The sequence below is a fragment of the Cricetulus griseus genome, chromosome 8 (assembly GCF_003668045.3).
Source record: "Cricetulus griseus strain 17A/GY chromosome 8, alternate assembly CriGri-PICRH-1.0, whole genome shotgun sequence".
NCBI classification, from domain to species: Eukaryota; Metazoa; Chordata; class Mammalia; order Rodentia; family Cricetidae; genus Cricetulus; species Cricetulus griseus.
The window spans coordinates 16288534-16309843 of NC_048601.1; the positions used below are offsets into that span (position 1 = coordinate 16288534).

The window sequence follows — 21310 nt, forward strand, 5'->3', positions numbered from 1 at the left end:
ACATAGGAATGCTTTTTATTTATTAGAAAACATAAAAAATCATCGTGTAAATTGATGTGGTGGTATATAGCTATAATCCCAGCAGTGAAGAGGACTGTAAGATTGAGACCAGCCTGAGCTACCTAGTAAGTATGTATAACAACTATCTGAAAACAAACAAACAAAACCAAAACAGACAGACAGACAGGAATACACACACACACACACACACACACACACACACACACACACACTAAAAACCAGGGCAAAACAAAACCAAAGCCTAAGTCATAGAATATTTACTGAGTGTGCTCAATCTCTTACATTTGATATCCCTGAACCATGAAAATATCAGCATATTGAATGATATCACAATAAATAATGACATTAATTTCACAGTAAATACTATGTATGAATGTATGAATGAAAAACTATAAATGTTTACAGCAAGTTTCATGGTGGCAATGTGAGAGCTTAAAGGCATCCTAAAACACACTCAGCAGTAATAAGCATACTACAAAAACAGGAAGTAACTTTTTTCTTCAGATAGTAACATAAGGGAAAATTTCCAGCAGCCAACCACAATATTAGGTGTAGAAGAACTTCAGTCTCCTCTTTTTACTAATGGTTTTGCTAAGGACACTGGTTTTACCTTCTTGCAGGTATGTCTATCTCAGTCTTAAACTATTGATTATGGACAGGATTTGCAGCATCTGTCATAGTATGTTGATTCTTCCCTTTCTGTCAACATCAGCTTTCATCATGCAGTTTCCTCTTTTAAGTTTGTGTCAAGAGGAGGGGCAGAAATTCATGACCTGGAGTTATCACTCAGAGGCGATTCGGTTCTGCCTTTTCTCTTGGTGCCTGTGAGAGGACCAGTCCAGGAAAGTTCAACTTGTCCAGCATCTGGGAGATAAATTCCCTCCGTCAAAACCACTTCTGGGTACAGACACAGGTAACAGCTGCTTTTGTTGTTTTTCTATCACACACTGTTATGTCCTTTAGAGAATTTCGGATGGTGAGATGTGAGAGCGGGATTGCTGGGGAGCCCTGTAGTTTCTGTTCCATCTGGTTGGCTCTGTCTGGTACCATGTAAAACTTGGAGTTCAGTGCTGGTTATTTTATTTCTGATTGGGCTGTGACTTGAAGAAAATAAGGTGGAGGGTTCTTTGGAGTTGATTATACATCCATCTTGAAGAAGTCAGAATAGGAGTCAGGTAAGATGGTTCAGTGTGTAAGTACTTGCTGCACGAGCCTGACTGACTGCCTGAGTTTGGTCAGTGGAATCCACATAAACGTGGAGCGAGAGGCCTCACTCGGTAAAGTTCTCCCATGGACACATGCACCGTGGCTCAAGTACTCCCCTGCCCCCCATAAAGACCAATAATAATACGTAACAATTTTAAGAAAGAATTCTGTAATGGAAAGTTTCCTTTTTCTCAGCAATTAAGGGAAAACGAATAATTTCAGAAAACTTCATAAATTTAAAGTAACTAGAGAAGAATCAATTCATGTACTATGTGTTTCCCATATTATCTGTTGGCTACTATCTCAGTTATGAATGTAAGGGGTGAGTAACAAATATTTACTATTTAATAATGTACTGTTATCTATTATCAGATTGAATCCTTAATGGGCATAACTAAACTAAAGACTGCTGCATAGTAACAAAATATTTTTATACAGATTCCTCTGACAATATCCTATACTAGAATATAACATGTACAATGATCATGTACATGCAATGATTTCAGATTAAAACTTCAGGTGGTATCCTGATATTCCCCTGTATATTGCTCCCCCACCTCACCCCTGCAATAACCCTTTCTACTTTCCTGGTTGCTGCAGTTACTCCAGGTTATGTAGCATGTCTGTCTGAAGACTTGGGTCCAGAATCCTCAGATGCTAGAGAACATATGTTATCTGTCTTTCTGGGTCTTCGTTAACCCACCCAGCAGGGCCATTTCTAGTTCCAAGCATTAAACAGGCCTGAGCCTGGAGAAGAAGGTGTAGGCAGTGGCTGGGTGGAGGGGTTGAACATCTCAGGTATTTGGACTTTAACCCAAGAAACACTTATGAGTCTTGGATCCCTAATATTAATCATCTGCAGGGTTAACCTGCACATATTATTTTGTGGGTGGTGTCTGGGAATCTTTGAGAGTCATGTATAATTGAAAAGATGAAAAGAACATTTTTTAAAAATATTTGTGCATTGATCAAAATGTGTAAATAATTTAAAGCAAAATTTTATCCATCTAGAAAGGTTTGATTATTTGAATTGATAGTTTAAAAATTATCTCAATGATTTGCAGTGGTTCCTATTTTAACTCACACTTTTACATATGTTGAATATTTTAGACAAACATGTGTAAATATTACAATGACTTATTAGTAAATTCTGAACTCTTTCTGCATATCCTAATAATAAGCGCTGCGACTGTTAGAGGTATAAATGACAGAAACCTTTGAGGACTTCTCACCTCTGGTGGAAATCAGTGTCAGTCCACATGATTTAGGGTGTTCAGATATCACTAAGGGAGTTAATTTATCAGGCTCCACCCTTCCCACCCCACCGAAGCATCTGATCCAGGTACCTTCCTAAAGGTGGACATTTTAACTTTTTCTTTAGAAATCACTAAAGGCCACATTTTAACACTGTACTTCACGTACTCGAATGATGAGTGATGAGGAGATCACTTACACAACTGTGAGATTTCATAAGTCTTCTTCAGTGTTGCAGAACAGAGGAAGGCCTGATGAAACTCAAGGGCTCAGAAAATCTGGCCACAGAGGTAAGGGTTGTGTCTAAATGCACCGGTTTTTTATGCATTGTAACTTTTGACATCTAAAAAAAAAATTCTACTGGCTTCTATTGAAAACAATTGCCCTCCATTTTAGCTTTGATTGGTGGTTCAAGCGGTGTGAAAAAGATAAATGAGTATGAGTCAAAGAATAATCACGTACAAAACTTCAAAAATAAGTTTAAAATTAAATAACCAATTTTTAAAGGAAAAAAATAACCCTACTCATAACAAATAAAGCCAGGTGGGTAGAGTAGAACAGTGAGAGTCTGAAAGAAAAAGTTCTTGAAAATCGAGTAGTGAAAAATGAATATATTCTGTCAATTTTGAGAAACCATTAGGAGGCTTTTGTTATTTAGTCTAGTCAAGAAGAATTCTTTAAAAAGAACAGATAAACTAGAGACTGAAGAAACACCAAATGTTCTGGAGCAATTAAATTTTTTTATTTGAATCTTTCATTTTACATACCAACCACAGTTCCCTCTCCCTTTCCTCCTCCTTCTCTCCCTTTCCTTCCCCACCCAACTTCTCATCCACTCCTAGGAAAGTGTAAGGCCTCCCGTGGGAAGTCAACAAACTCTGGTATATCAAGTTGAGGCAGGACCAAGCCCCTACCCTCTGTAGCAAGGCTGAGTAAGATATCCCTCCATAGGAAATGGGCTCCAAAAAAGGCAGATCATGCACTAAGGATATATCCTGGTCTATTGTCAGTGGCGCCACAGACTGCTGAAGCCATAGAACTGTTATCCACACTCAGAGGGCCTAGTTCTGTCCTATGCAGTCAGTGAGCTGCCACTAGCTTGGGTCATCTGTCTCTGTGATTTTCCCCATCATGATCTTGACCCCTTTGCTCATTTAATCCTTCTTCCCTCTCTTCAACTTGACTCTGAGTTCCAGCCCAGTGCTTAGGTGTGGAACTCTGCAGCTGCTTCCATCAGTTATTAGATGAAGTTTCTTTAATGATAATTAGGGTTGTCAACAATCTGATGTCAGGGGAAGTTCAGGCACACTCTCTCCTATTGCTTGGAGTTCAGGCACAATCTCTACTATTGCTTGGAGTCTTAGTTGGGCTCATCCTTTCACATTCCTGGGAATTTCCTTAGCATCAGGTTTCTCCCTAACCCCACAATGGCTTCCTCTATCAAGATATCACTTTTCTTGCTCTCCCTTTCTGTCTTTCCTGCAACTCAACCATGCTGTTCCCTCATGTCCTCCTCTCTCACTTCACTCATTCCCTCCCCCAAACCCCGTGCTCCCAATTTACTTAGGAGATATTATCTATTTCCCCTTCCCAGGGGCATCATGTATGTCTCTCTTAGGGTCTTCCTTGTTTCTTATCTTCCCATGGATTGTGGATCGTAGCCTGGTTATCATTTTCTTTACATCTAACATCCACTTATGAGTGAGACATAACATGTTGGTCTTCCTGGGTCTGGGTTACCTCATTCAGGATGATTTTTTTTTCTAGTTCTATCCACTTACCTACAAATTCCAAACTTTATTCTTTTAACCACTGGATAATACTCCATTGTGTAAATGTACTACATTTTTTTAAACCCATTCTTCAGTTTGAGGGCATCTAGGTTGTTTGTAGGTTCTGGTTATTATGAATAATGCTGTTATGAATATAGTGAAGCAAATGTCCTGTGGTGTGATTGTGCATCTTTGGGTATATGCCCAAGAATGGTATTGCTGGGTCTTGAGGGAGACTAATTCCCAATTTTCTGAGAAACTGCCATACTAATTTCCAAAGTGGCTGTATAAATTTGCACTCCCATCAGCAATCAAGGAGTGTTCCTCTTACTCCCTGTCCTCTCCTGAATAAGCTCTCATCAGTGTTTTTGTTCTTAGCCATTCTGATAGTGTAAGAAGGTATCTCTGAGTACACTGTTTTGCATTTCCCCTATGACTAAGGATGTTGAACATTTTTCTAAGTTTATTTCAGCCATTTGAGATTCTTCTGTTGAGAATTCTGTGTTTAAATCTATACCCCATTTTTAATTGAATTATTTGTTATTTTGATGTATAATTTCTTGAGTTCTTTACACATTTTGTATATCAGCTCTCTGTCAGATATGGGGTTGGTGAAAGTCATTTCCCATTGTATAGGCTGCTACTTTGTCTTATTCATCGTGTCCTTTGCCTTACAAAAGGTTCTCAGTTTCAGGGGGTCCTATTTGTAATTGTTGCTCTCAGTGTCTATGCTAATGCTGTTATATTAGGAAGGGGGTCTCCTGGCCAACACATTCAAGGATAATTTCCACTCTCTCTTCTATGAGGTTCAGTGTAACTGGATTTATATTGAGGTCTTTGATCTGCTTGGATATAAGTTTTGTGCATGGTGATATATATGGATTTATTTGCATTCTTTTACGTGTCAACATACAGTTATACCAGCACCATCCATTGAAGATGCTTTCTTTTTTCCATTGTGTAATTTTGGCTTCTTTGTCAAAAAACAGGTGTTCATAGGTGTGTGGATTAATGTCAGGATCTTTGATTTGATTCCATTGATCCATGTTTCTGCTTTTATGACAATACCAAGCTGTTCTTTATTACAATAGCTCTATAGTAGAGCTTCAAGTCAGGGATTGGGATGCCCCCCAAGGTCCCTTTATTCTACAGGATTGTTTTGGCTATCCTGTTTTTTTTTCATTTTTCCATATGGAGTTGAGTATTGTTCTTTCAACTTCTTTGAAGAATTGTGTTGGGATTTTGATGGAGATTGCATTGAACCTGTAGATTTCTTTTGGTAAGATTGTGTTTTTACTATTTTGAGCCTACCTATCTAAGAGCATGGGAGATCTTTCCATTTTCTGGTATCTTCCTTCAGATATTTAAAGTTCTGGTCACACAGATCTTTCACTTGTTTGGTTAGAGTTTCTGAAGATATCTTATGTTATTTGTGGCTCTTTTAAAGGGTGATGTTTCCCTGATTTCCTTTTCAGTTCATTTATCATTTGTCTTGTTTTCTTTCAGTTTGTTCAACTGGTGGATTACATTGACAGATTGTTTGTATGTTAAACCCTCCCTGCATCTCTGTGATGAAATCTATTTGATATGGTGCATTATTTTTGTTTGATGTGTTCTTGGATTTGGTTTGCCAGTATTTTATTGAGTGTTTTTGCATCAATGTTCATGAGAGAGATTGTTCTATAATTTTCTTACTTTGTTTCATTTTTATGTGGTCTGGGTATCAGTGTGTGACCATAGCCTCATAAAAAGAGTTTGGCAATGTTCCTTCTGGTTCTACCATGTGGAACAATTTGAGAAGTATTGACATTATTTCTTTCTTGAACTTCTGGTAGAATTCTGTGCTGAAACCATCTGGCCCTGGGCTTTTATTGGCTGTGAGATTTTTAATGACTACTTCTCCTTCCTTAGGTGATATAGGTCTATTTAAGTTGCTTATCTGGTCTTGTTTTAATTTTCGTAATTTATACCCATCCAAAAATTGTCCATTTCTTTTAGTTTTTCCAATGTTTGGAGTACAGGTTTTTGAAGCATGACATGATGATTGTCTAGATTTCCTCAGTGTCTGTTGTTATGTCCCCCTTTTAATTTCATTATTTTGTTAATTTGGATATTTTCTCTCTGCTTTTTAGTTACTTTTGATAAAGGTTTGTCTATCTTAATGATTGTGTCAAGGAACCAACTCTTTGTTTCATTCTTCTTTGTATTGTTCTTTGCTTCTATTTTTTTTTTTATTTTAGTCCTCAGTTTTTTTTTCCTGTCATCTGCTCCTCTTGGGTGAGTTTGCTTCTTTTTGTTCTATAGTTTTCAGGTGTGCTGTTAAATCTCTTGTGAGATTTTTCTAACTTCTTTATGTAGGCACTTAGTGTTATGAACTTTCCTCTTTGTCTTACCCATAATTTTGGGTATGTTGTGCCTTCGTTTCCATTGAATTATAGGAAACCTTTAATTTCTTTCATTGTTTCTTCCTTGACCCAGTGGTGATTCAGTTGAACTTTGTTCAGTTTCTATGAGATTGTAGACTTTCCTATTTTGTGTTGATTCAAAGGATATTGGGGTTATTCCATTTTTTTGTATTGGTTGAGATTTTCTTTGTGACTGAGAATGTGATCGTTTTAGAGAAGGCTCCATGAGGTGCTGAGAAGAAGGTTTATGCTATTTGTTTGGGTGAAATGTTCTATGTATGTCTGTTAAGTCCATTTGAGCCATAACATCTCTTAGTTCCTTCATTTGTTAAGTTTCTGTCTGGTAGACCTGTCCTTTATCAAGAGTGGAGTGTTGAATTCTCCCACTATTAGTGTGTGGAATTTTATGTGTGCTTTAAGTTTTATTGATGTGTCTTTTACAAATGTGGGTTATCTTGTATTTGGGGCATAAATGTTCAGAAATGAGTCTTCATCTTGATGGATTTGTTCTGTGATGACTTTGAAATGTCTTTCTCCATTTCTATCATATAATTTTAGTTTGAAGTATATTTTGGGAGGTTAGGATAGCTACACTAAGCCAGTGTAGCTTCTTAGGACCATTTGAATTGAAAATTTTTTGCCAACCCTTACTCTGAGGTAATGTCTGCCTTTAAGTTGAGGTGTGTTTCTTGTATGCAGCAGAAGGATGGATCCTGTTTTCATGTCCATTCTGTTAGCCTGTGTGGCTCCTGTTAATTTACCAAGATTTTCCATTTCTAGAATTCCTGTGGTTTGAGTTTTCTTTATTGTCTGTAATTCATTTTTCAAGTCTTGAACTGTTTCCTTCACCTGTTTGATTGCATTTTCTTGGCTTTCTTTAAGGGGTTTATTGATTTATTCCATTTTTGTTAGTCTTTTCCTCCATTTCTTTAAGGGAATTTTTATTTCCTCTTTAAAGCCCTCTGTCATCTTCATAAAGTTATTTTAAGGTCTTTATTTCTTCTGCTTCATCTGTGTTGGGATGCTAGGGTCTTGCTGTTGTAGAACCTCTGGATTCACCTGGCCTGCCCCTAGCATGTTAGAACCTAGCCATAATTAATCTTTTATTTAGCAGATACCCTTTGTTTCTCTTGCCAACCTTGTGAAGCTTGTCTGAGATTTTTTCAAGGATACAAAGCCAGTGCAAAACTTGGTTCAGAAATCCAGAAAGCTGTGGTAACTGATGAATCAATAATTTGCACTTGGGATCGTGTTTTTGAAAGCTTCATTCAGGTTGCTTTGAGCATATGGAAGTCAACTGGCTAAATGGAGAAAAATAAAGAAAAATAAACTGGCTGAAGGAAAAGCAGGTCAGTCCTTAGAGACTAAATCCCCCTGCTGTCAAGAAAGTCTAAAGTCATTCTTAAGGTACCTCTGAGTCTTCTTTCCTTGGACCCGCGTTAACCCAACACCCACACTGCAACATTGTCGAGTGTATTCTCACACTGCCTTCTGGCCATCTGGGTTTGGGATAATTATAGGTACAGGCATTGATTCTTCCTCCAATTGATGCAGATGGTGTCTATGTCTCACAGGGCTACTTTTCCTCCCTTTGGTGCAAGTGAAACTTGTGCCTCCAGGTGGTTTCTGATTCTTCTGGGGCTGGTGGTGGAGTGTCCTGGTTGCAATAGTCTTGGCTGTTGGGGCTCTTTCTCCTGTTGGCAGGTGTGGGTCTGTGCCTGCAAGGGCCTCTGAGGCACCTGGGGATGGTGGTGGAACCACCTGGCTGCAGAAGACTCAGCTGCTGATCAGACACTGGAGCTGATATGGGTGAGGAATTTGAAGACCCTGGAACTAAGGGTGCGGCTGTCCAGCCCGAAAAGCAGCCACTACCCTCTTCCTCCCATTGGTGCAAGTGGAGTCTGTGCCTCTGGGGCCCTCTGATGCACCTGGGAATGGTGATGGAGCTGCCTGGCCATAGGAGACTTGCCTGATGACTGGCTGTTGGAGCTGTGATTGGTGTGGAAGTGAGAAATTAAATCTTAAAGAAATGTAACTTGTGCATTTGAAACAATACTTTCACTCTAACAGAAGGTGTTTTAGTTGTCCCAACATCTAACTCAATGAAGCAACAAAAGTTGTCTAAAGACGAAGTCTCTTCCTAGGAAGATGCTGCAGAGGAATACAGGGGAATGATATGAAAAAGGATAGTGGGATTGGAATGATTAACCCACAATGTGCATTTGCAGAAATGTCAAAGAATAATTACAATTATTAATATAAAAGCGGAAATCTCACTTTTCTATTTTCTTTTTCAGCTTACTCTGCAAACACTGTCATAGTTCATCTAACTTCTTTGATGTAGTGATAACAGAGGCATGACGTTCAGATTCCACATACTTCAGATACACAACAAGTTGTTTAGTATTGTCTAAAACTTATGGGAAAAAAAGAGATTGACTTTAGGTCCCTTTAGGATGGGGCTATGAACAGATCAGCTCCAGAACAACCATGGTTCCCCAAATTCTGAAGAGTATCCACCCCTCTTTCCTTCCTCTTCTTGCTCAGTTAGGCTCTCTTGGTGGACTTTATGGTCTAGTTTGGAGTCTTCTACTTAGACTGTGTCTGTGCCTCCAGTGCTTTCTGAAGAATGCATATTTGATCCTATAGAACTGGGTGAGGAGCATGTGCCCGTATCCAGCTACTTCTAGGCTGAGACAGGAAAATTGAGACTACAAGGCCAAAGGTGAAAAAATGTTGAAATATTGTGAAACCACACATTTCTGTATTGGGTCCATTTTAGGTAGAAATCTACAATTCTGAAAGCACCTGTAGAGTCAGCTTGTATGATGGACTTCCATAAAATTTTTAGAAACAAATATTCCTTTATTTCCATGTTATGCAAAATTATAATTACTAGTGGAATGTGCTCTTTTCATGGTGATTATTTTATTGTTTTTTTATATTATTATTTAAGAGTGTTCAGTTCCCTGTCACTTCATTGCCAAAGCTCTTGGAATTCTTTCTGCCATTCTGCTGGTGGCTGTTGCAGTGTTGGTGATACACAGTGAGTAACTGGAGTACATGTTTTTGCCTTTCTGCCTAAGCAATTTCTTTAGATACCAATTATGTAGTTCACACAATCCATTGTCCTCCTATAATCATGTGTGTCAGATAGCTCTGGACTTCATATATTTTGACTGACACAGTAGAGTGTACTGTTCTCACAATACTTACTATATTAACTCTGGGGCTGTGGGCACTGCCTTGTTTGTCTCATTCTTGGTAATGTTCCTTCTAAGGACTCGGTGATAGTCTGCCTTCTGAGCTCAGGTGATTGGGAACATTAGGTAAACATTCTGTGAAAAAGAGCTGTGCAAAAGAAATGATGATGTTCTTTTCACTTTCCTCTGTGTGTATTGAAGACATGGTTAAGTGAAGAGACTTCATCTGTGCAGACATTAAAGCTTTATTGCATTTCTTCAGATCTCTAGAGGAAATCACTCCCCGGCTGTGCTAAGACATGGCTACACATATGGATATTTTGCTTTCCCTCTGGTACAATGAGAATTGTGCCATTTCTTGATGTTTCTTAGTTCACCTTTTCATGCTGTGTCAAGTATTCACTGAATACTTTCCTTAGCTACTTATATGCAAGTTTTGGAATGTGAAAATAATTGGAATTGTGGTATCTCCACCATAATTTTATTCAGCTGTATTGTTTACATTAAAGTTACCCTGAAAGAGAGAAATTCATGTTTCCATTCCTATAGTAAGTTAATTGAGGTGTTACTGTCTAAATGCCAAAGTACCAGTTAAAGTAATGATATGTGTTGGTTGGCAACATGGGCTTTCTCTGTTATCTTAAATTTCAATATTTGCCCCTTATGAGCATTTTGTTGGTGTTATATCTGTTACTAATTTTAGTTTTTCAGTGTAATCAAGAAAATCATGAATTGAAGAAAACTCTAAAGAATCTCCATCAAGAATTCAGCACCATGAAAAATGACAGCAACTTAAGGGAAGAAATGTTGAAAAATAATAAGTCCATAGAGTTTGAGGCCCTCAGAAAAAGTCTGGACTCCCTCAACAGAAAACAGGACAGATGCTTCAGGGAAACTAAAGTTGATTTAGTTTGCAAACAGCCCCCAGGTATGGTGGGAATCTTGAATAAATAATCCATTATTCTGTATTGATTCTTCTCCAGAAGATTTGAAGTTCAATCAGCAGCTTACAATGCTGGTTATCTGCTGGTTAATGGTTGGGGGTCTCCTTATTTCATGTAGGGTTCTGGAACCCCAGGAAGCCCTGCTTGAGTTAGGAGAATCTTACAGTTTCTAGAACCCAGTGACTGTTCTGGTACTGCTACTGCCTCCAGAGGATGAAATCACAAGTCAACACAACTGACAGTGAAGGTTCTTTTGCTAAGGGGGTAAATCTGAGTCTCCAGCTTTATTACTGAAAGAACATGGAAGTGTCTAGTAAGAGTGTATTTACCAAATAGGTTGAAATGGACTCACAACATTTATATGGATGCAGTCATAAAAATAATTGTGTGTGTGTGTGTGTGTGTGTGTGTGTGTGTGTGTGTGTGTGTGTGTGTGTTCCTTCTGCCTTGGTGAGTTGACCTGTTTGTGACCATGGTGACGCTCCCTGCAGCACAAATGGGAGCTTCACCATGGTGTGCACTCTTGTGTAACTCTGTCAGTGACACAGTGAATGAGGCAAGAAAGATGAAAAACATATTGCAAGGAACCTTTCTTACCTTTAATCATGACTGGTTAACTTTAATTAATAATAAATAAACTGTAACAAGTTTATCATTCAGTATTAAATATTTTTTCAGAATTTAGAATTTACAAAGACCTTTTGCATATGATCTCACAAAACCATGATGGGGTTGACAATCTTCAATAAGGAAGGTCTAATAATATCTTTAATACTGCTACATTATAAAATATGTAATAGGAAAAGAAAAAATGCCAAATTTTTAAATATTCTAGACCCATGTAAAACATCTTGTGTCATTATTTTAAAATAACTTCATCATCTATAAATGGTAGCACATTGCTATAGTCCCTGTCCTTAGGAGGTTGCAAAGGAGGATTATAACTCTGAGGACAATCTGTACAGCTCAGCAAATTCCAGGCCAGCCTGAGATACACAATGATACCTCTTCACAGAAAAACAAAGGTTGGAGATAAAATTTGTAAATAGACAAGGTCTTCCCCAGCACCTCACTAAACAAAATAATCACATTGGGGTATCATTGCTATAAAAATGCCCACATTTTAATTTATTCAACTTGACATGTTTGGCTATGTGGGAACAGTATTGAAGGCATCAATATACTCAGGAGAGCAGACTAACACCTTCAAAGGCTCCCTCACGTGTCTCTCATTTCTCTTAAGACAAGAGCATCTAACACAGACTGTAGCACAACCTTATATGCGCAGTATCTGTGGATGAACTGGGAGCACAGTGCATTGCTGCAGGTCTAGAATTCCATGATCCTGTAACTGCCTCTGTGCAGCAAGTGTTTTTTTCACTGTACTGCAGCTCTGGTGTCTCACATACCTCTGATGCTTAGGGGTGGGCTGTGTTAGAACCCTCATCTGAGTTGAGTCATAAAGTGTGGTCCCAGACCAGGCTAATTTCACTTTGCAAAGCATCCTCAAGTTCATCCATGTTTGTCACTTAGTTGAGCATCTCTTTTGGGTGGTGTTGAGGTTTGAGACATGATTTCATTCTGTAGCTCAGTTTATTTTAGAATCTACTTCATGGCCAGGGCTGGTATAGAAGTCACTACTTAGTCTAGGCTGTTCTCAAACTGGTGGTGCTCTCACTCTGTGGGGTGCTCAGGTTATCCACGCACCATCATGCCCAGCTGATTTACTTCCCTTTACAGGATACACAGTATTCCTTTGTGTACATGTGCTACATTCTTTTCTACTGATGTATCCACAATGGGCACACCAGCTGTTTCTATATATCTACTGTTACAAGCAACACTGTACAGGCTGTACAGGGGTCTCTCAGCATTCTAGAATCTTAACTTCTGAGAGCTATGAGAATTTACTCAGTTATGGAAGCTTAGTAAGTACACTGTTCTGATAACAGTAAACCAGAAAATAAGTTTATCCATTCCTCTTCTCTGTTGTAGGCAAACATGTTGAAGTACAGTGGTTCTGCTGTGGCATAAAATGTTATTTCATTATGAACAAGAAAAACTGGAAAGGATGCCAACAGACCTGCCAGGATTGCAGCTTCTCCATTTTGAAGATAGATGATGATGATGAACTGGTATTGTAGACTCTTGCTTTATTTTCTTCTCTGAGACTCTGTGTCTAAACCTTAGATAGAGGAATACTGATCTAGGTATTTTTTTGATTGTATATAATTTGCAGGTAATATGAGCAAACCTGTGCAATAAGAGTCTCCCAGGAAACTCCCTCCTGCTCCTGGCTTAGAGTCAGGACACAGGGTCTCTTATGAGGAGACTCCTTAAGGAAGAGACAGTTGTGTCTTTGCAATCTCCTCCCCTTCTCTGGGGTCTACAGGAGAGTCCCCCAGAAAAACATGTTTTCACTGAATAAGTTTAAACCAGTAGTACAGTGCATCCTGTTACTGAAAGTTATGTATCTCCACAGAGTGCTAACTACAGCCAGAAAGGTCACAGTCTAGGTCTTGCTCGTGGAACCCAGAAGTGAGACTGCCTGAGATGAGTAGTTGGATGACAATAGGGAAAATAACTGACCTCTGGGCCAAACTGAGAAATGGAGATTATATGAGAACTGTGAAATTAAATGGTTTTACCAGTTAGCTCTTTGGTTATTTTCAATGACACTGTCCAAAATCTTTATTTATACTACTTTTATATTCTTTAAAAAGATGTCTACTTTTAGAAATGAGTAATTAAAACAAAACAAAGCTGCCAAGATGCTGACATTTTCTGTTTAAATTGTTACTAATAACATCTCTTCTAATATGAAGACTCTATTTTGTTACAGAAATGCTTGCAGTTCAGCTTGAAGACTTTGTCATTTAGAGCATGAGAAACACAGTCACAAATCATACCATTAATTCAGTATCTCTAGACACCTGAAGGTTTCATTTTAAATAACTTGTCTAAATTGAATCAACTTTGACATAAATGAGTTATTAATGGAAAATCACTTTAAAAGTGAACTTGGAGGGATGGAAGAGCTGGAGGACAGGACAGCAGAGAACTGACATAAGAATAGCTGGGACCTGTTATATTGGTTCTTTTCTCACTAAGCACAAGGAAATTTTATCATCAGATGTGTTTATTTTCCCTTACAGAAGTTCCTTCAGCTCCAAATTAATCCAAGCAGTTACTGGACTGGATTATCATATGAGACAAAAAAAAGAAAATGGCAATGGATTGATGATAGCCCACTTAAACTGTGAGTTTCCTGAGCCATCACACTCTAATATTGGTGCAGGCATTGTGATGATGATGTGCAAAGGCTTTTTTCCCTCTCATTTCACACATTTTCCTCACAGATAAGCACAAGATGCATAAGGCAGTCTTTGAGCAAGTGTTAGAGAGGGAAGAGGAACGATCTAGAAACTGAAGGTTAGTAATGTAATACTGAGCACAGATCAGGATTTTATGTTCTAAGATGCAGAGAGCACAAGAAAATCAACAGCTTAATATGATGCAAAGTGACTGGATTATCCTGATAGATGCTATGGGTGTGAATATCTGGAACATTCACTTCACTTGTTTATCTAGTTAGCTTATATGTTTGCTTGTTTTATATATATATATATATATATATATATATATATATATGTATATATATATAGAAGCTTTTTACATATACACACATATGTATAATCTACCTTCCATTTCAAGGTATCATATTGTTGTAATCTCCAGGTTTTATGTTATTTTATAATCTGGAAGCAAACTATTCATTGATTATCTTTAATAATGATATTTTCCTTTCTTGAATGAATCTCATATATAACATAAAATATGATCATTTCCTTCCCTACCTCCCCCAAACTTCCTCTGCTTTTATCCTACCAAGTGCCCCTCTAACTGCTGTTTTCTTAATTGATGCTGTCACTAGGTGCAAGGCAGAGCATCCACAGGAGACAGGATACCCATCGGTGGTAACATTTTCCCTGCAATGAATGCCCCTTTTCCAGCAGCTGTCACCTAACAAATTTTGTCAGGTCCAGAACATTGTTTTTCATGGTGCTTTCACCCTTCTCTAGTTCTTGCATTATTTCTGCTTCCTCTTCCCTTCTATTTACTGGGAAAGGGTTTTATGAAGATTTCCCCTCTGGGGCTGAGCACAAACTCTCTTCTCCTAAGCATTTTGACCAATTCTGTTTCTCTTCACTAACCACTGCCTATTGCAAAAAGAAGCTTCTCTGATGGATGTTGAAAGCGCCCAGGTCTAGACCATAAACATTAATATTAAGAATGCTATTTGACCACAGGATCACTTAGCAAAATGGTAATATCATTTTGCTAAGTTCAAAACTAGGGACCATGACTTCCACAACCATGGGGTTTTCATTTAGGTTTCAAAATCAAGCATGACATCCTTCAACTGCAGTAAGAAAGCAATTAGTTATCTTATAATAATGGTTCCAGTGGGCACAACTTACCTGACAGGCCAGCATTGTGGCATGCAAGGTCCAATACTAGGAAAGACCATTTATATCTTTTCTCCCTGAGGTATTTTAAATATAATTGCCCCCATAATTTCACAGGATGTGGCACTATTAGGTGGTTTCGTCTTGTTGGAGGGAGTGTGTTACAGTGACTGCTGGCTTTGAGCTTTCCTGTGTTCCAGATACCACAGAGTGTGTCAGACTACTTCCTGTAGCCTGCTATGAAGATGGAGCCAGCACCAATTCTGCCTGCACGTTGCCATGCTTCCGACCATGATGATAATAGACTGAACCTCTGAAACTATAAGCCATTCTAATTAAATGTTTTCCTTATAAGAGTTGCCAAGGTCATTGTGTCTCTTCCTAGCCATAAAAACCCCAACTAAGACAACCTGCAAAGCACCTTTTGATCCATTGAAAGCTAGCCCAAGGGAATATATTTCCTGATTGGTTTAAGATTGATGTCTCTATGTCCTGACACTGTGTGTGGTGTCTTCAGCAATAGGGTGTTACCACGTAGTTATGATGGGAAACTAGGGGCATGCCAACAATTTGTGTTGTTTGGAGACCTCTGTGATATCTTGACCATTAATTCCTTGGGAGATATCCCTTACTTTGCCCTTTGATTTTCATTTAATAACTCCTATCTTCTGTGTATCTAACTCCTTTTTAAAATTTTAGTTTGATATTTTAAAATTCCATAGAATATTTTGATGAGCTTTTCCTCCCTGCTTAATACCCAGTTCCTTCCTAAACTCCGCCCCTACTCACTCAACTCCAGGTTATTCTCTCTCTCTCTCTCTCTCTCTCTCTCTCTCTCTCTCTCTCTCTCTCTCTCTCTGTCTCTCCAAAATAAAAACAAAAAAGGAGAAAAACTCAAACTATAAAAAAACAACCAATAAGACAAAAAAATTGACCAAAATAAGCAAGCAAACACACAAAGGCACAAAGGTTCCCAAACTGCCCAAGAGAATAGGAGTCTATTTTGTGTTGGTCAACTCTGAGCTTAGTAACTAGTTGGCATCCATAGGCCTTTTATGCATCCTTAGTTTTGGTTGATCCAGTCTTTATTGTATCCTGTCCATTCTTTTCTTGTACCCATGCACATTTTATCCTTTAATCCTCAGACCCTCTCCCCTTCATTTCACACATTTGTCATTTTTATTTTTATTTTTATTATTTTTTTGGTTTTTTGAACAGGGTTTCTTTGTGTAGCTTTGGAGCCTTTCCTGGTACTCACTCTGGAGACCAGGCTAGCCTTGAACTCACAGAGATTTGCCTGCCTCTGCCTCCCGAGTGCTGGAATTAAAGGCAGGTGCCACCAACGCCCGGCTCACATTGGTCATTTTTAATGATTATTGATTTGTTAGAAATACATATTTTTTAAAAATCCCCTAATAATTTTGTCTTTGTCCTTTAATAATTTTGTTAGCTAGTTACATTGCAAGTTGCCTTTTATATCATTTAAAGTAATTTAATTTTTATTGTTTTGTTGATGTTTTGAGATGGTGGTTTTTGTTGCCCAGATTTGTCTTGAACTCCTGATCCTTATATCTTCATCTCTCAAGTTCTGAGACTACAAGCAGGTGTGGCTATATGCTTTTATCCAGTTTTTAATTTATTTATTTAAATTAGAAACAAGATTGTTTTACATGTCATTCTCCATTCCCTCTCCCTCCCCCTACCCCTGCCCCCTACTCACACCCTACCTATCCAACACCATTTCTTCTCCCCAGAGAGAGTGAGGCCTTCCATGGGGCGTCTTCAGAGTCTGTCATATCCTTTGGGATAGGGCCTAGGCCCTCCCCAGTGTGTGTAGGCTGAGGGAGTCTCTCTCTATATGAAAGAGGCTCCCAAAGTCCTTTCCTACCCCAGGGATAAGTTCTGATCTACTACAAGAGGCCCCATATATTTCCAAGGCCTCCTCACTGACACCCACATTCTTGGGGTCTGGATCAGTTTCATGCTGATTTCCCAGCTATCAGTCTGGGGGCCAAGATCTTCCCCTTGTTCAGGTCAGCTGTATCTGTGGGTTTCACCAGCGTGGTCTTGTCCCCTTTGCTCATCACTCCTTCTTCTCTGCAACTGGATTCCAGTTCAGTTCAGTGTTTAGCTGTGGGTATCTGCTTCTACTTCCATCAGCTGCTGGATGAAGGCTCTAGGATGGCATATAAGTTATCTCATTATCAGGGGAGAGCACTTAAGGTGGCCTTTCCACTGTTACTTAGATGCTTAGTTGGTGTCATCCTTGTAGATCTCTGGACATTTCCCTAGTGCCTGATTTTGGTTCAAACCTATACTGGCTCCCTCTTTGATGGTATCTCTTATTTTGCTCTTTTATCCTTTTAAAGATATCAATCATACTTATTTTACATGTGTTAGGTGGCCATCCTATTGTCTGTATACTTAGGTTGCCTTTTCTGCTAGATTTTGTTCTTGCTGTCATTTTCCTTGTAGTTTTCAGTGAATTTCTTCTTCACCTGCTGCAGAAACTCTCTGAGGCATCAGCAGTGGTAATTTTCTCAGGAATCTTTCATTCGGTACCCGAGAACTTGGCAGGTCTGCCTCCCTTCTGTTTATATATACATGGCAATGCCAGTGTGGACTGCTAGGTTCCAAATCTTCAGGAAAATAACTTCCTCTCTCTTCTCCAAGGACACTCTCAAGCAGGCTGTCACAGAGATGGCCAGGCCATTCTGTCACAGAGGTGGCCAGAGGACAGAAGACTTTATAAGATGTACTAATATGTACATCTTATGTACTAATATGTACTATATGTAATCACACAGATTAACACCATTGTTATTAATTTTGTTTTTTCTATACAAAGTACTGTTGCACACAGGCAAGCTCTGCTCCTTTGCATATAACCTCCAGGGCACCAGATTATCTGGCATTTGCCATTGTCAAAGGCCACAGGGCTAATGGATGTTTGCATCCCACAGCACCATACAGAGTGAAATGGACAGGTGGTGACATTCAGAGTGAGGTTCCAGTGGCTGAAAGGATGTCCGCCTCCAAATTAACTGACCTTTGTAGACCTTGACTATGTTACAGAACTGGTCCATGATGATGCTGGGATTACTAGGGCCAAACCTGAGCCTTCAGTAAGGAATCCCAGGGGTCAGGTGTGACCACCATAAGTATTTTCTCCAGTGGGAAGATGAAGTAACTTGGATACCTGCTTATAATGTCAGTATCTGATGAACCTCGTGAACAGCTGTGAGCTTGTGTTTCGTGTATAGAGGTCCAGATGGCCATCACCATGTGGGTGAAGTTAAGAGTTCATGATGCAGAATATGAGTTTCAAGAGTATCCTTTGAATAGTCAGTGTTTGCTGCAGCTTTTTTCTCTCTGTTCGTGTTCAGCACCTGCTTTATTGACTGCACTCATAATCATACCTCATGACTGACCAGTGTGTATACCCATTCCCTCTGTATTTTACTTGTTCTGTATATGATCCATTGGCCACTTAGCTTAATTTTCTTGCTTTGGTTTCCTGTAGTAAATCTAAATCCTCTATTTCCACCTAGCTTAAATCCAAAGTTAAAGGAAGGTGATATTTTGTTAATGTGTTATCCCTTTGCCATTTCAGTCCAATGGAGTTGGTGGATTTCATTCTCTGTCTGGTATGCTCTGAGATAAGTTCTCCTTAGGCTAGCCCAATTCCAACTCACTGTATTTCCCTAACCAGCCTTGAGCTCCTTATACTCTCGGATTCATCATTGAGTATTTGAATATCATTTTCCATAGATTCACTATTTATTTTGCCTCACCTATTAGAAAGACTGACTGCCATGGTTTACTGATGCTTTGGGAGTCTCACCTCTTCTGAAGCCCCGGTCTGCATAGGAATCTGCTCCCTGCCTGTCCATTGATGTATTGAATAAATTTTAAACTATTAGTTAATACTTGATCAGGGTCTTCCTCCATCGCCCAGTCTGACCAGGTTTATCATCCTCTTAAAACAGCCTCCCCAATGCTAGGTTATACTCGTATCACTTTTCTTTGTGCATCTGTATCATTATTTCATTTTATTATCATTATTTCAATTATTTTGGTTTTTCAAGACAGGGTTTCTCCCTGGCTTCCCTGAAACTCAATCTGTAGCCCAGGCTGGCCTCAAACTCACAGAGATCCACTTGCTTCTGCATCCCAAATGATGGGATTAAAGTTGAGTGCCACCACTGCCCAGCTGTGTTTTATTTTTATTTAACATTTTGAATTATTTTTTCCAGTGGAAGGTAGTTGTGGATTTAGTATTCATCATTCATCAGAGATTGCAGCTGTCTTGCATGCAGGGAAGTCAGTCCATCCTGGTGTTTCAGTGATGTCCCAATAGTTCTGAGGAGGGGAAAGAGTAAAACAATCACAACAGCAGTCACAAACCTTCTTCTGTGACTGTTTTACAAACATCCCATCACTTAAAACACAGGCATACAAGTCCTTGTCCTGTGTGCTGCATGCATTTGTTTCTTCTTTTAAAATTTTCTTTATTGCAAAAAGTATGAGAGGAAAGCAATCTTAGTATAAAATTGATCCATGGACATACAGAAAATTAATTTACCTTGCTCACAAAAAAATTAACTTGTGGCCAGGCATTGGTGGTGCACGCCTTTAATCCTAGCACTTGGGAGGCAGAGGCAGGTGGATCTCTGTGAGTTCGAGGCCAGCCTGGTCTCCAGAGCGAGGGCCAGGATAGGCTCCAAAGCTACACAGGGAAACCTTGTCTCGAAAAAACAACAACAACAACAACAACAACAACAAACAACAAAGCAAAACAAAAAACTGTTGCCCTGAATCACTATAAGCTTCGAATTTAAATTGCTGCCCATTATATTTTTCATTTTATAGTGACTTGATAGTGATGAGCTCTCTATGTAAGACAGGAGGCAGTGCATTTTTGAGTTCCCCAGGTACAAATAATGATGACTGTGCTAGAACTCACTCCTGTATGTGTGAAAACAAAGTGGATTAATTTTCTGATTCAGTGTGCAGTGCATAGGAAAGGTAAAAATGGAATGTGGTCATCTTTGTTGGTTTCCTGTGACAATTTGTGACTACCTCACAGCAAAATGTTTTAACCACAGGTCTGAGTCTGCTGTGCAAATAGGGTGATGAGCTGGAAAGGGTAGAAAAGTTCTTCTGAAATCTGTCTTAACACAGCAGGAGCCATTTTTTCCTTGCACACACAGCAGCTTGTGTTTGTAGAATGGATGCCTTCTACAATGGATGTAAAAGACCCTGAGAAATCAATGTCCTTTTTCCCCTGAATGACACATTGAACTTAAAAAGAACCCTAATAAAGAGTGCATATCTCTCATCCTTACTAGAAGAAATCATTTCAATATCCATGGCTTTGACATTACATTTAAGAACTAGGATGCAGATGAGGGTTTCTGTTTGTTAGTTGGTTTCTTACTGTTTGCTTTTTGCATGTAGAAGAATTTGTCATCTATAGAATGCATTTATTTGCTGCAAAATATATGCTAGGGATTAGCAATTTCTTTTACAACAGCATACTGAAATGATTGAACTCAAGAAATGTAGATTGATCTAGTAAAATGTTCTAATCTGTAATCCACATTCATATTAGTCAGTTTTGTCAGTTTTCTGGAGCGTGTCCTTGTTGGTGTTTCTTCATATGGAGGATCATGCAGTGTGTTCACTTGTAATATCCTTTTATTATACAACAGTTTGACTCCTGATTGCTTTCTTCCTTTCCTCCTTTTTTTTTAAAATTACATTTTAAAAAATTAAGTCTTGAAGTTGGTGTGTGAATCCAATGAAATGAAATGCATCCAATGTAACTCTTGAGAAATACGTGTTTTAGCAGATATGTACACCTTTACAAGCCACAGTGTGCAAGCTGTTTATGTCAACTTGACACAAGCTAGAGTCCTCTAAGAAGAGCGAACCTCTAATGAGAAATTGCCTCAATAATATCTGGCTGTAGGCAAGTCTATAGGGTATTTTCTTAATTAGTGACTAATGTGGGAGGTCACAGCACATTGTAGG

General features: G+C 38.8%; 1 protein-coding gene across 1 annotated transcript in view; it reads left to right on the forward strand.

Moving 5' to 3' along the window:
- LOC100750597 (killer cell lectin-like receptor 2) overlaps window positions 1–21310 on the forward strand; it is a 46971-nt gene that overhangs the window by 21730 nt on the left and 3931 nt on the right. Inside the window, exon 5 of the mRNA XM_035448729.1 lies at window positions 13961–14064. Coding sequence (XP_035304620.1) covers window positions 13961–14064 — 104 coding nt within the window. The remainder of the gene's footprint in view (window positions 1–13960; window positions 14065–21310) is intronic.